The sequence below is a fragment of the Myotis lucifugus genome, unplaced genomic scaffold (genome assembly GCF_000147115.1).
Source record: "Myotis lucifugus unplaced genomic scaffold, Myoluc2.0 scaffold_31, whole genome shotgun sequence".
Lineage (NCBI taxonomy): Eukaryota > Metazoa > Chordata > Mammalia > Chiroptera > Vespertilionidae > Myotis > Myotis lucifugus.
In genome coordinates this window covers 3,915,809-3,930,675 of record NW_005871079.1, presented here as the reverse complement: position 1 = coordinate 3,930,675, position 14,867 = coordinate 3,915,809, and the positions used below count along the sequence as shown (strand labels likewise).

The following is a 14,867-nucleotide window of genomic DNA, read 5'->3' as shown; positions in this document are numbered from 1 at the left end:
CGTCCCTACCTCACGGGGGCCGTTTCAACCTGACCGGGGTTGTCCCTACCACACCGGGGCCGTTTCGACCTGACCAGGGTCGTCCCTACCTCACGGGGGCCGTTTCAACCTCACCGGGGTCGTCCCTACCTCACGGGGGCCGTTTCAACCTGACCGGGGTCGTCCCTACCTCGTGGGGGCCGTTCCAACCTCACCGGGGTTGTCCCTACCACACCGGGGCCGATTCAACCTGACCGGGGTTGTCCCTACCACACCGGGGCCGTTTCGACCTCACCGGGGTCGTCCCTACCTCACGGGGGCCGTTTCAACCTCACCGGGGTCGTCCCTACCTCACGGGGGCCGTTTCAACCTGACCGGGGTTGTCCCTACCACACCGGGGCCGTTTCGACCTGACCGGGGTCGTCCCTACCACACCGGGACCGTTTCAACCTCACCGGGGCCATCCCGACCTCACCGGGGCCATCCCAGCCTTACCGGGGAAACAGGAAGTTTGGCCCTCTGTCCCCTGCCGGCGGCTCCCCACCAGACAAAATCTCCAGGCGTTCCTGGTGGTTGAACATCCAGCACTCCTGCCCTCCACCAAGTGCGCAGACTGCCTGTCTGCTGTCCCCCAGCGCCCCACAAGAGACTGGGACCAGTGGGCATGTTTGTGTGCTTGCTGGTACAGCAGTTCCACAGTGCCGGCCGAGTCAGGCCCAGCCCTGGCCGGCCCCGGACCCGACTCTGCCCCCTGATTGCGTCCCTCCCAGATGCAAGGAGTTGAAATCTGCAGCCTGCTGGGATGGGCTCTGTACTTGGTGCCTCTGCACATCCTACTCAGTCTCAATGCGCTTCTTTCTATGCGAGGAGTTGAAATCTGCAGTTTGTTGGGTTGGGCTCTGTACTTGGTGTCACATCCTACTCAGTCTCAATGCTCTTTCTCTCCTTCCAGTTGTAGAGCTTCCACTGGGCCAACTTTCCCATGGTTCTGTATGATAGGTGTTTGTCTGATATTTGGTAGTTTCGATGTTGTTGTGTGAGGTAGCACGCACAGGTCTCTTCCTTATGCCGCCATCCTGGTTCTCCTGGGTCTGCTTCTTGAGTGTGTCTCCCATGGCTGTGAGCAGTTGAAGTCTGCAATTTGTTGGGATAGGCTGCAAAAGCGCAGGTGGGTCTTTTTGTGCACCTGGCACAGCTTGGATGGGGATGTAAATTGATTAGGGCTGAGACTCATGGAGTCGCCATAGCGGAGCAAATAGCACTGGCTGAGTCTCCGCGGCCCCTTGAATCTCTGCCAGGGCTTTGTGTCCCCCAGTGCCGGCGAGCAGTTGTGCAACAGAGTCTCCCTCGCTTTCTGATGGCTGCAAGGCCGTGCTGCCTCTCCCCGTAGGGTCTGGTGCCTCATGATCCCGCCTGAACCAACTCAGTGGATTTGAAAATTTGCAGAAGCAAAGGCGTTTCTACTTGTGAGTCTGGCACAGCCCAGATGGGAATGTAAATTGCGTAGGGCGGGGTCACAGGGAGTCGCCGTGTGGAGACTCAGCGGCCCCTTGCCTATCCAGGACTCCAGGACTTTGCGTCCCCCAGTGCCGGCGAGCAGCCGAGCGCCAGAGCCTCCCTCGCTTTCTGACCCGCTGGAAGGCCGTGCCGTCTCTCGCCTTGGGGCCTGGGGCCTCAGAGACCCGCCCGAACCAGCTCAGTGGATTTGAGAGTTTGTAAAAGCACAGTCATTCCCTCTTGTGCCTCTGGCACAGCCCTGAGGGTAGGGCGGGGTCACAGGGAGTCGCCAGCGTGGAGGAAATAGCGATGGCGGCGTCTCCGCGCCCCTCGCCTCCCCGGGACACCAGGACTTCTTGTCCCTCAGTGCCGGCGAGCAGCCGCGTGTCGGAGCTTCCCTCGCTCTCCGACCACTGCAAGGCCGTGGCCGCCTCTCCCTGTGGGATCTGGGGCCTCAGAGACCCGCCCCGAGCAAGCCCAGAGGATTCGAGGGTTCGTAAAAAACCGAGAATCCATTTGCAGCCCGCGTGGCGTGTGACTGCGTACCTCTGGTTTTGGTGCCTCCGTAGCTCCCACTCAGTCTCACTGCGCTTCTTTCTTTTCCTCCAGTTGTAGATCTCCCACTGGGCCAACTTCCCCATGGTTCTGAGTGGCGGTTGTTTACTTCATAGTTGATAGTTTCAGTGATGCTGTGAGAGAGCAGCACACACAGGTCCGCTCCCTACGCCGCCATCTTGGTTCTCTTAAAAATATTTTTTTATTAATTTCAGAGAGAGAGAGAGAGAGAGAGAGAGAGAGAGAGAGAGAGAGAGAGAGAGAAACATCAATGATGAGAGAGAATCATTAATCGGTTGCCTCCTGCATGCTCCCTACTAGGGATTGAGCCCACAATCCGGGCATGCACCCTGACAGGGAATCGAACTGTGACCTCCTGGTTCATAGGTTGATGTTCAAACACTGAGCCACACCAGCCCGGCTAATTTATGTTTTTTTTTTATTGCCCCACTTTCTTCTTGTAAATCTGACTTATTCTTGCTGTTGGTTGGCTTATGCTCGAGGAAGGCAACTTGTCTTAATATGATTCTAGTGGTCCGTATGTGGCTGCTTCTGCTGGAAAAAGAAAGCCAGTCATACACTGTAACCTTGGGCAAAGTGGGAAATGATTCTGGGGCTACCACTGGTTTGGATCTTCCTCATCTTTTCTTTCAGTTACATTGGCTAATTAAAAATATGACACTTTTGTAAAAAGTATTTATTTTGGGATAATTATATATAAAGGAAATGGTTAGAATGCAAAATTTCTAAGAAATTAAATGTGGCCCTAGCTGGTTTGGCTCAGTGGATAGAGTAGTGGCCTGCCTAATGAAAGATACCGGGTTCGATTCTGGTCAAGGGCACATGCCCGGGTGGTGGGTTCGATCCCCAGTAGGGGGCATGCAGGAGTCAGCCAATCAATGATTCTCATCATTGATGTTTCTCTCTCTCTCTCCCTCTCCATTCCTCTCTGAAATAAATTTTAAAAGTTAAAAAAACAATTAAAAAAAAAGAAATTAAATGTGCATGCTCATGGATCTTAATTTAAATTATGCAAATATGTGAAATAGTCAAGTAAATTACAAGTCATAGCATTTATGAAAAATCCCGTTTCACTTATTTCTAAAAACTTTATTGTTTTGTTTTATTTTTGTTAATCCTCACTGGAGGATATTTTTTCCATTGATTTTTAGAGAGAGTGGAAGGGAAGGAGGGCGGGAGGAGGGGAGAGAGAAACATCGATGTGAGAGAGATACGTTGATTGGATGCCTTCTGCACAGGCCCCGACCTGAGCTGGGGATTGAACCCATGACCCTTGCGTGTGCAGGCTGATGCTCTAACCATTTAGCAACACCAACCATGACTCTAAAAACTTTTTAAGTCGGTTTGCTGGAGTAGTGATTTTTGCCACTTTGAAGTATTTCTACCTGAGACCTTCTGAGAACATTGGTGGGCCAGCCTTGAAAACCAGAGGAAGCCTTCCTACTGTGACTTGTACTTCCCAGAAGGAACTGAAAGGGAGTGTGGGCTCCTTTCAGAGTAAATATTTCCATTATGTGAAGATGAACTTTTGAAGAGATCTCAGACCCTGCCTTTCAAGTTTTGGTTATTTTAATTGCCTTTCTACGTGTTTATTATTACCTGGCATGTGTTTCTCACTATTTTATACACATGTGTATGTGCTTATCTTCCAGTATATTAGAACTTCTTATGATACAAAGATGGATCACCTGTTACATTTGATGTTGAAAGAGTGGAAGATGGAATTGCCAAAGCTGGTGATCTCTGTCCACGGGGGCATCCAGAACTTTAAGATGCCCTCCAAACTCAATGAGATCTTCAGCCAGGGTCTGGTCAAAGCTGCGGAGACGACGGGAGCGTGGATAATAACTGAAGGCATTAATACCGGTAAAGCACACTCCCTTGTTACACATCTTTTTTCAATTCCTCTTTCTAACTGTGAATCAAGCGTTATGGCAGCTAATGTCCACTCTGCAGTGCTCCGGGATGTGGTGGCATGAGGGAGAAAGATGAAAAGCAGAGTGACTGGCAAAGTAACCCAGAACCCTAGACCTTTCCTGGAATGTGTTTTTACTATTGTTGAAATACGCTATTTTTATATAACGTTGGGTACGAGTTTCTGGTAAAAAGAAAATGAGTTTCAGACTATGGTGAGGTTAAAAAGGACATAGAATCCACGCAGGTATGTGGTGGGTGGGCATGGACATGAGCTAACCTCACCATGGTCAAGTTCCAAGGCAGTGGAAATCAGTGAGGGGTGCAGCAATTGGCATGGAGTGTATTGGTCATGTGGAGATAATTAACTCCATGATTGTCATTTCACTCACTGTCTCCATCACTGACTCTTTCATATTCCTTGAAATCTGACATTCAGGGACTTTATACAGTAGCTTCTGAACCTCTAACCCTACTCCTTTGCATCAGTATTTGTGAACTGTCTTCACATTAGAGACTCCCTTGGGGGCTTTAAAAAATACAGATGCACAGACTTGGCCCCCGATTAGAGTTTTTCAGGGTGGGGCTTCATAAGTGTGTCTAATGTGCAGCCAGGGTTGAGAACTTGCCGCTTTACAAGCCTCCTCTGTTAACAATCACTTGTTATGATTCTGGCACCAGTTCTGAGGTCTGGGTTCTTTCTCAACACATTCTTTGACACCAGCTGGGTGTCCCATAATTCAACTCAATTCTGACACTCTATCTGGAAACAGCACTAGATTCCACGGCTGAAAGGCTCAGGCCCACAAGACTGTCCCCACTTCAGATGCCCATCATAAGTCCAGATTGTTACCTATAGTTCTGACCAACTGGCTATAAATCAGAGGTTCCCAAGGCACACTTCTTTGGTTCAATTAATTTGCTAGAGTGGATCACAGAATTTAGGAAACCAGTTTACTCCCTGGATTACCAGTTTATTATTAAAAAATATAACTCAGGAATAGCCAGGTGGAAGAGATGCATAAAGCAAGGTATGTGGGAAGGGGCACAGAGCTTCCATGCCCTCCCCTCTTCTCCACATGTTTACCCACTGAAAGCTCTTTAAACCCTGGCCATTTGGTTTATATGGAGACTTCATCACATTGGCATGATTGATCAAATCATTGGCTATTGCTGATTGAATTAATCTACCATCCCTGGAGGTCAGGGGGTGGAACTGAAAGTTCCAGCCCTCTAAACGCTTGGTTGGTTCCCCTGGCAAAAGGCCCCATCCTTTGGTGCAGTTCAAAAGTCACCTCATTAACATACCTTTGTTACTCTCATCACTTAAGAATTTCCAAGGGTTTAAGGAGCTCTGTGTCAGGAATATATTTCTTATTATAAATCACAGTATCACAGTATGGTTTTTCATCTTTTATTTCTCTCTTGATTTTTAATTTTGATTGGTCCTAGCCATTGTCGCCTATTAATTTCAGCCCATCCTTTAAGAGCTACATTGGATGCCAACATTCTCAGGAAGCATTCTCTATCTCAACTCACTTTTGTCTCTTAATCTCCATAGCGTCTACTGCCTATAGCACTTGTAGCATTCTATGCTTTTCTGTATAGGGATGGATGAGTCTGTGTATTAGCTCCTCTTCCTGGTTGTGAGCTAGAGGCCAGGGCCTATAATTCTGCCAGGCATTGAGCAACACATGCTGATTTAACAAATCATTTCTTCCGACTGAAAGGAATGAAGGAAGCAAATGGTTGAAAACAAAGCAAAATAAAACCAAGGGATTTGGCTTGTCATGTATGGGTAATCTGGTTGTTTTTCGTGTACATTTTATTGAGATAATTATTGTTTCAGGTTCTTGGAAGACAGTGAATGTGGCTGAGTTTTTAGTCCGTTGTACAGTACTTATTTTATTTCCAGTACAAAAGGGGTGGGTTGGGAAGTTTTGCAGAGTTCAGAAAAAGGTAGACTTGGGCAAGGCTAACTAACTGCATCATGCATTATGTGCTTTGTTTTACTTATTGCCTTTTTCCCCCCAACATTTTAGGTTAGGACCAGTTAAGGAACACAAATATGAGTGGGAAAACTATTGAAATAGTTTGTATGAACAAAGAAATGAGAAATGAGACATACTTGGAGCTTCCTTAAACAATAACTAGGTTCCCCCTGGCTTGGTATTCAGTTGGCTAGTCATCCTGATATGCTAAGGTTTGGGGTTCAATGTGTGGTCAGGGCACATATAAGAATCAACCAATGAATACATAAATAAGTAGTTGTAACAAATAGATCTCTCTCAAAACAAAACAAAATAATCAGGGTCGGATCTGTTTCAACCACATCTGTCTAGGACTTGACTACTCAAGCAGCATCAGCATCCCCTGGGAGCTTGCTGGGCTCCTTCCTAGCCTGGCAGGATCAGGATCTGCATTTCGACAACATCCCCAGATGATTCTTATGCACATTTAAATTTAAGAAGCTCTGCTTATGAACTTACGCCTATGCTTGAGATGCTTCTCAACTATAGTTGAACATTACTTGGTGTGAATTTTTGACATTTGCTTAAATTGAATTCCACAAGCTTTAAGAATCTGCAACTTACAAAGCAGTAGCATAGATGCTGTGGGTGAAAGATGGGGAAGATATGGGCTCTGGGATTAGTGATTGGTAGGTTGTAACAATAAGCAAATAGTAAGCAACTAACTAAAAACTGATGCTGGGAGGATCATTGTTGAGATATAAAGAAAGTGTTTGAGAATAAAAGGAAGAGAGATAAATTCCAGTTCCAACTGAGGCACCTGGGAAGGTTGGAGAAGGGTATAGCACTTGGTGTTAGCCTTGTGAGAGAGTAAGAAGAGGCAGATAGAGGTGGCAGATCTGGGCTAGGCACACAGCTGGAGATTAAGGCATATGTAGAAAAAGGTGTTCAGGCCACCGGCTGGATATCTCATATGGCAGAGGCAGGGACAGAAAGAGAAACTGGAGCCAGATTGGGTGCCATGCTGATGGGCTGAGATTTTATTCTCTATATAGCAGGAGCCTTCAAAGGATTTTGAATAGGAGAATAAATAGGGAATGGTATAGTCATATCTGGTTCTACAGAGTCTCAACAAACAATATGTGCTAGGATCACATGTGGGTTGCTGATTCACCACCACCACCACTCCCCTCCTCCCACACCACAATGCTGGTAACCCATGCCAAATTTATGAAATCTAGGTATCTATTGTGGTGGATGGCTCCACAGTTGATACTGATGTGAGTCTGTGGTCTAGAACTGATTCTAGACAATGACTCTGGGAGAAGTGCAAGTGATGGGTTGGAGCCCTGGCCAGTTTGGCTCAGTGGATCAAGAGTCAGCCCATGGACTGAAGGGTCTCAGGTTCAATTCCCGGTCAAGGACACATACCCCGGTTGCAGGCTCGATCCTGGCCCCGCCTGGGGCTTGTGTGGGAGGCAACCAATCGATGTGTCTCTCTCACTTCAATGTTTCTCTCTTTCTGTCTCTCCCCTTCCCTTCCACTCTCTCTAAAGTCAATGGAAAAATATCTTCAGGTGAGGATTAACAACAACAACAAAATAAATAAAGATGGGTTGGAGGGGAAGGAAATGATTTAGGTACATGCAATGTGCAGCTTATTATCTTTTTTCTGTGCTAACGTCATATACAGAATCAGTACTATACATAGGATAAATAAGTGGTGCAATGTAGTGTTGTGATTAAAAGTCAGATTAAGCCAATCTCAAGAGGCTATATACTGCGTGATTCCAACTATGTGACATTCTGGAAAAACTATGAAGACAGTGAAAAGATCAGTGGATGCCAGGGGTTAGATTGGGGACAGGAGGAGGCTGGAGTGCATAGGTAGAAAGAGGATGTTTAGGGCAGTGAAAATACTGTGTGACACTATAATGATGACTACATATCATTTATACATTTGTCTAAACCCAAAGAGCAGAGGTGGGGAAAGTCCGGCCCACGGGCTGTATAAGCCCTTGAAATCTTTTGGTCTGGCCCTACCAAAGCATTATGGGTGAGTTAATTAAATGTTGGAAGAAATATAGCAGTCTAATTGTTTTAAATATATATTTTTATTGATTTCAGAGAGGAAGGGAGAGGGAGAGAGAGATAGAAACATCAATGATGCGAGCGAATCACTGGTTGGCTGCCTCCTGCATGCTCCCCACTGGGCATCAAGCCCACAACCTGGGCATATGCCCTTGACCAGAATCAAACCTGGGACCCTTCAGTCCACAGGCTGACGCTTTATCCACTGAGCCAAACCAGCTAGGGCTAGCAGTCTAATTTTTAAATTGATAATTTGGTATGGCTCTTGAATGATGTTATAAATATCCAAATGGCCCTTGGCAGTAAAAAGGATCCCCACCCCTCCCATAGAGTGTACAACACCAAAACTGAACTCTTATGTCAACTATGGATTTTGGGTGATTATGATGTGTCAATGTAGGTTCATTAATTGTCATAAATGTATCACTCTGGTGGGGGTTGTTGATAGTAGGAGAGGCTGAAGGTGTGTGGGAGTAGGGAGTTTATAGAAATTCCCTGTACGTTCAGTTTTACTTTGAACCTAAAACTGGTCTAAAAAGTGAAGTCTCTTAAGAAAAATCAGATTTCCTGGTTTGGAATCCAAGCTCTACAATTACAAGCTTTATAACCTTGAGCTAGTTACTTAACTTCTTTGTGCCTTAATTTTTATCTATAAAATTGACTAATGTACTAAGAAAGTTTCTCCTTGAAGTGTAAATACATGTAAAACACTTACAAGAACACCTGGTGCATAGTAAGAGTTGGCTGTTATGATTATTGCTACTATTAATCCCAGAAGGGCAAACATTAATGTACTAGAGGCCCAATGCACGAAATTCATGCAAGAGTAGGCCTTCCTTTCCCTGGCTGCTGACACCGGCTTCCTTCTGGCACCTGGGACCCGGGATTCCCTCGCAGCCCCGGCTTAGTCCAGAAGGTCATCCGGTCTAATTAGCATATTATGCTTTTCTTATTATAGATTAGCTCTGGAATCTTTGTGTATATAAAACTATTAAAATAACTTGCCTCAATGAAGCCCGGGACCGATCTGAAGAATGTTTTACAGGGACATTGCAGAAGGTTAGAGAAGAAAAAAATCCTTAGAGAATTTATGATTTCAGGGCTGGGCTTGCAGGACATTCTGGTCGGACAAGTGTGGGGGCATAACATAACTGAGGTGGTGAGCAGAAACTGCTCATAGTGAGAGGAGCATTGTTCAGGTAAAGAGTTCAGTGGGAGGAATAAGAGGTGTGAAGAGGGAGTAGAGGAAGCCAAGATACAGTAACTAATTCCTCTGTGTCAACAACTTTTCCTAAAATGGCCTTTTGTACAATTTGTCTTTTTCTGGGACTCATGGTGTTTTTTTCCTGATTTGTGAGTTAAAGCTTAACTTCTAAACTGCTTGTTCATAGGAGTGTCCAAACATGTTGGGGAAGCCTTGAAAGCACATTTCTCCCAGTGCTTGAGAAAAATCTGGACAGTTGGAATCCCTCCATGGGGTGTCATTGAGAACCAGAGGGATCTTATTGGAAAAGATGTAAGTAGACGGTCCTTTCACAACAAAAGGAAATGGACATGTTTCCGATTGCCAGCTTAGCTCTATACCTGTGTATCCAGTGGACATCTGGAATGTGATATATTCAAAACCAACTCCTGACTTCCTACTGCCTCCCTTACCCTATCTTTGAAAATGACAAGCCCATCCCTGCAGTTGGTCAAGGAAAAAACCTTGGACTCATCCTGGAATGATCTCTGTTTCATGCCTCAAACCCGATCGTTCAGTAAATTATCTCAGCTTTAGTTTAAAAATATATCCAGAATCTGACCTCTTCTGTTACTGAGCAGGTCCAAAGCTACCATTTTCTGTCACCTGGATGAATATAAGAGCCTTCCCTACTTTCATTCTTGTCTCTTATTACAGTCTATTCTAAACACAGTAGCCAGGATGATTCTTCTAAAATATGAACTAGATCATGCTACTCTGTGAAAAATCCTTCAGTGGATCCGGTCTCATGCAGAGTAATAGCCAACCGTCTTTTTTTAAAAAATATATATATATTTTATTGATTTTTTACAGAAAGGAAGGGAGAGGGATAGAGAGTTAGAAACATCGATGAGAGAGAAGCATCGATCAGCTGCCTCCTGCACACGCCCTACTGGGGATGTGCCCACAACCAAGGTACATGCCCTTGACTGGAGGCCGACGCTCTATCCAGAGAGCCAAACCAGCTAGGGCAAAAGCCAAACTTCTTGCTGTGGTGTGCATGTAGGGAAATAAGGGACATCATGATTTGGCCCTTCTCTTCTCTCATCACTATTCTCTGTGTCATTCATCCTGTGTATTGATTCTTTGGTTCCATTAGTTTGTTTTTCTAAAGGGAATAGACTTGTCTAATTAGGTTTATAACTAGTGGATATTTTTGGAAAGAATCTCAGATATTACAAAAGGTCTGAAGAAGAAAGAAAACTCCTGTTAATGTCTTGGTATGTATTATTCCATATATATATATATAGTAAAAAAAGTTAGTATGTAAAATAAATAATAATAGAAACCCACTACTGTGAATCTGTTTCTTAGCTTAACTGTTTAGCATAGTTATTTTTCTATGGCAATTAATATAGATATGCTTATGGTTTATTTTAACTTCCATTTTGGAAAATTTAAACATATTAAAGAGTAGATAGATTAGAATAATGAACTCCTATATTCCCATCTCCTGGCTTCAACTTATGAACTGATAGTCAATTTTATTTCATCTATTTCCTTATCCACTCCACACCTCCTCCCTCTGTTATTTTGAAGCAAATTCCTGACATTAAATAATTTCATTGGTAAAGATTTTAATAGGTATTTCTAAAATATGTGGACAATTAAAAATATACTAAGTCACATCGCCATGATCATACCTAACAATTAACAATAATTCCTGAATATCATAAAATATCCAGTCTGTGTTCAAGTTTCTGATTGTTTCATAATTTTTCAGTTGTTTGATTTCATTATCCAAAAAAGTTCCCTGCATTGTGATGGGTTGATATGTCTTTGAGTCACTTATTTGTTTAATTGAGTCACTTTAAATCACCTTTAATCTAAAGATTTTTCCCTCCATTTCCTTTTCTTTTCTTTCTTTTTTTTTTTTTTTTTTGTCAATTTATTTGTTGAAGACACTGGGTCATTTGTCCTGAAGAGTTTCCCACAATTTGAACTTTGCAGATTTAACCTCTTATAGAAGGTTTAGTCTGTTTCTCTGTCTCCTGTAAATTGGTAGTTTGATCCAAAGATATGATCAGATTCAGGTTCTATTTGTGCAAGTTTACACCGCAGGAGGAGATGTGTCCTTCCCTGGTAACATATGATATCTCGTTTTATGATGTCATTGCCTACATTCATTATTTCAATAGGGTTGCAAAATGCTTACATATATTATAGTATTCTTTCTTCATTTATTAGATTGAACACTCCATAGAGAAAAACATTTTATTATCAGCCATTTAGTTTGCCTTGTGGTACAGTTATATAGAAGGGGGTAGAATAAATGCTTGACTCGTTCTCTTTATTTACCAGTTTATAAAACAATAAGTTTGTTATCTATCATCCTCCAAGGTGAGCCATATATATATATTTTAATTCATGAATTTAAACATATTTAATATATTTTAATCCATTACAGTTGTTATTCTTAATCATGCTCAAATTGTCTACTTTAGCCCAGTAGAGCCTTTTTGAGTTGTCTCTGGAGTCCTTTTAACATAAATAATTTTAGTCATTTTTCATAGCTTCCTGGCATTTTGGTATAAAAAAATGTTCCAGGCTCATTGTATATATTTTTTGCTTCTGGAGAAATGAATGGTTGCTTTTAGTGGGAAATAGTACTAAACAGACCAAATTCTGGAGGGCTAGGAGTCCATTTTGATTTTTCATGCCTCATAATATTCCACTGTATTAAAGTACTATAAATTTATTTAACTATTCCTTTACTATTATTCACTTAGATGATTTCCTGTTTTTCACTATTGCAAAAATGATATTAATGTTATAATAAGATACATAAATCTTTTCTTGCAATTTTTAATAGTACTTTATTATTATATTTACAGATGAGTAGCTTCTGTTGAAACCAACTTTTACAGAATCCTTCTTTTTTTAAAAAATTGTTGACAGTATTACAGATGTCCCCCATCCCCACCCCCCATTTACTCCCCTCCACCTAGTCCCTGCCCCGCCCCAGGACACTCTTGTCTGTGTCCATGGGCTATGCATAAGATATATAAATCTTTGAAGCTAGCTGGCTTTATTTCCTTCAAAGTAGTTCTCAAAGTAGAATGTTTTGGCTAGTTGGCATCTACCTTTAAAAATGTTACTCATTGGCTTCCAGAAAGATAGTAACAATTGACATTCCTACCAACAGGGTGTGAGGGTGTCCAATTCTCTGTTCCAATTCTCTGGGTATTCTGGCCTTTAAAAAGGTATAAAATAATACCTAATTGTTCTTATTTACCTATCTTTTGATCACTAATGTTGTTTCTGAGCATTTTCAAGCATGGCTATTGTTTTTGAAAGACTTTTTATGTTGTAATTCAGTCTGTTTACATTTTTTGTCATATATGCTGCATTTCCTCCAGTTTTTAAAAATATCATTTATGATCATTCCATAAATAAAAAAAATATATTAAATCTGTCAATCATTTGCTCTTTGTTTCTGGCCTCAGTGTTACCTTTTGAAATTATAAAGGTAACTTTTTAGGAATAATGTTTGTAAAGCTTATAGTGCTTTTTATAGTCATTATTTCTTTTAAGTCTCACAGAAACCGTTTGATGTAGAAATTCTTGCCATCTTCATTTATACATGAAGAAAATCAGTCTCAGAAAGGAGGTAGGGATTACCTAGAATTAGTTAGAAGAGTCTGGACTTAAATTTGGGCTCTCCAATTCCAAATCCTTTCCTCTCGTCTCGGAAAAACAATTAAGAATGGGAACAGCGTGAGGAAGAGTCAGTAAATGTTTAAGATCTCGATGTTTTATATAGAATGAATTGCCATTTGGTTGTCTGCTACTCATCTCATTTGGGATACTATTCCAAAATATTATTCTGGAATAGATCTTCTAAAGGCATATTTTCTGGACGATGTAATCTGTGTAAAGATGCAGATTCTTTTTTTTTAAATTTTTTTTATTGCATAAAGTATTACAAAGAGTATTACATATGTCTCCCCTCCCCCCCCCACATTCCCCTGGCCTCCCCTACCCCCCAGTGTCTTATGTCCATTGGTTATGCTTCTTGAACCTTTTTACAATCTTCTGAAGCAAGGTAAGTACTGAAATTGAAAAGAAATACTCAAAACCATTTTTAGCAACATGGCAGTGCTGTGACATCCAAGCACATGGTCAGTGGGCTTATCTTGCTGAGTGAGGAGTGTGCCCGTGTTATTGAACTTGTATTGAGTCTCATGAGCAGAACTGCATACTAGTCACACTTAGTAGAACATATCGGTCAATAAAAAATTGGAATATTAAAAACACACATATTGATCCTTCCCCACAGATAGCTTGAAAAGCACTGTTCTTGGTAGCAAGTTGTGCTTTTTTAACCTCAACAAGAACCTCTATAGTACAGAGAGACAGGCCTTTGGAGCAGCTGAACTGAGGGAAGAACCTTGAGCTCTGACCCTCCCTTGTCCTTGCAGGTGGTGTGCCTGTACCAGACCCTGGGAAACCCCCTCAGCAAGCTCACCACACTCAACAGCATGCATTCCTACTTCATCCTGTCCGATGACGGGACTGTGGGCAAGTATGGGAATGAGATGAAGCTAAGGAGGAACCTGGAAAAGTACCTCTCTCTGCAGAAAATACACAGCGGTGAGTACCACAGGGGGTCGGCCAACAGGTCCGCTGTGGAGCTGGCTGCTCCATTGTCATCTGTATAGAGTGGAGAGGTCCAAGGCAGCCCCTGCCTTAATGTGTATGAGCCCACAACCAGAAGAAAACAGGATGTGCGGTGGTACAGAGCTGTGAGTGACATTTGGGAGAAAGGAAAAAATATATAGTATTTTATGGGGACAGTATAGACAGGGGAGGTTTTGTGGAAGAGTGGGGACTTTAGCAGAGCGTCCAGGAGTCCTTAGGGTTGGATGCATGGAGGAAGAAAGGAGGGAATGGGATTGGTTGAAGAGCAGGAAGGAGACTGGCCTGAGAAGACCAGGGGTATGAACTTTGATACTCAGGGGAAATGGCATTTCATATGTGGGTAGGGTTGCCTCAGACAGGGAAGAGGTTGAAGTCAGACAGAGCTTTTAGAAATAGGAACCATAGAAGGTATCCATGCTGTGTCCTGCTCACAGTGATGCTTTGAGATGGCCATTTTGGTAGTATCTACAGGAGGGAGAGGTGAGTGAGGGCCACATTCGGTGAGTATCCTTGAGTGGAGAGGTGGGAATCCTTGCAGGGAGGAGCGGGGCTGGGTGCTGCCTGGAGAAATGGAGACTTTTTGTTCAAGGCAGCAGAAGGTGGCATCTCTTCATAATTCAACCCTCGATGATGAGGGGGCCCTTTCCTGGGATGGCTGTTCCAGGAGTTTTTAATTTGAGGTGAAATACTGTATGTGGGTGTCCCCAAAAATGTATACACACTTTGAATAATTATAAAGGCACTGTTTATTAAAATACATTTCATTTTCAAAGTGTAAAAGTGTGTTACATTTTTGGGGATACCGTGTAGATACCCATGTATATGGTTCTAAAAATATAAATAGGATCATACTATGCACTTTATTTCATAACTTTTGTTGACTTAATATTTTCAAAAAAGAATATAATAAAGTAATACTAGTATATAGTCATGATAAGACATTCAAACAGTGAAAA

At 42.8% G+C, this 14,867-nt stretch overlaps 1 protein-coding gene across 19 annotated transcripts in view; it reads left to right on the top strand.

The window, feature by feature from the left end:
* The window catches only part of TRPM6 (transient receptor potential cation channel subfamily M member 6), a 121,737-nt gene that overhangs the window by 22,682 nt on the left and 84,188 nt on the right, over nucleotides 1-14,867 (top strand). For 17 of the 19 annotated variants that reach the window (XR_002828733.1, XR_002828738.1, XR_002828737.1 and 14 more), the window contains exons 5-7: nucleotides 3,705-3,918; nucleotides 9,419-9,543; nucleotides 13,692-13,863. Coding sequence is in view for 11 of the 19 variants with exons in the window: in XM_023752366.1 (XP_023608134.1) it covers nucleotides 3,705-3,918; nucleotides 9,419-9,543; nucleotides 13,692-13,863 (511 nt within the window). In the remaining 8 variants the exon portion in view is untranslated. Of the gene's footprint in view, nucleotides 1-3,704; nucleotides 3,919-9,418; nucleotides 9,544-13,691; nucleotides 13,864-14,867 lie in introns of those variants that run through there. The other 2 variants (XM_023752370.1, XM_023752373.1) reach the window with 2 other exon arrangements.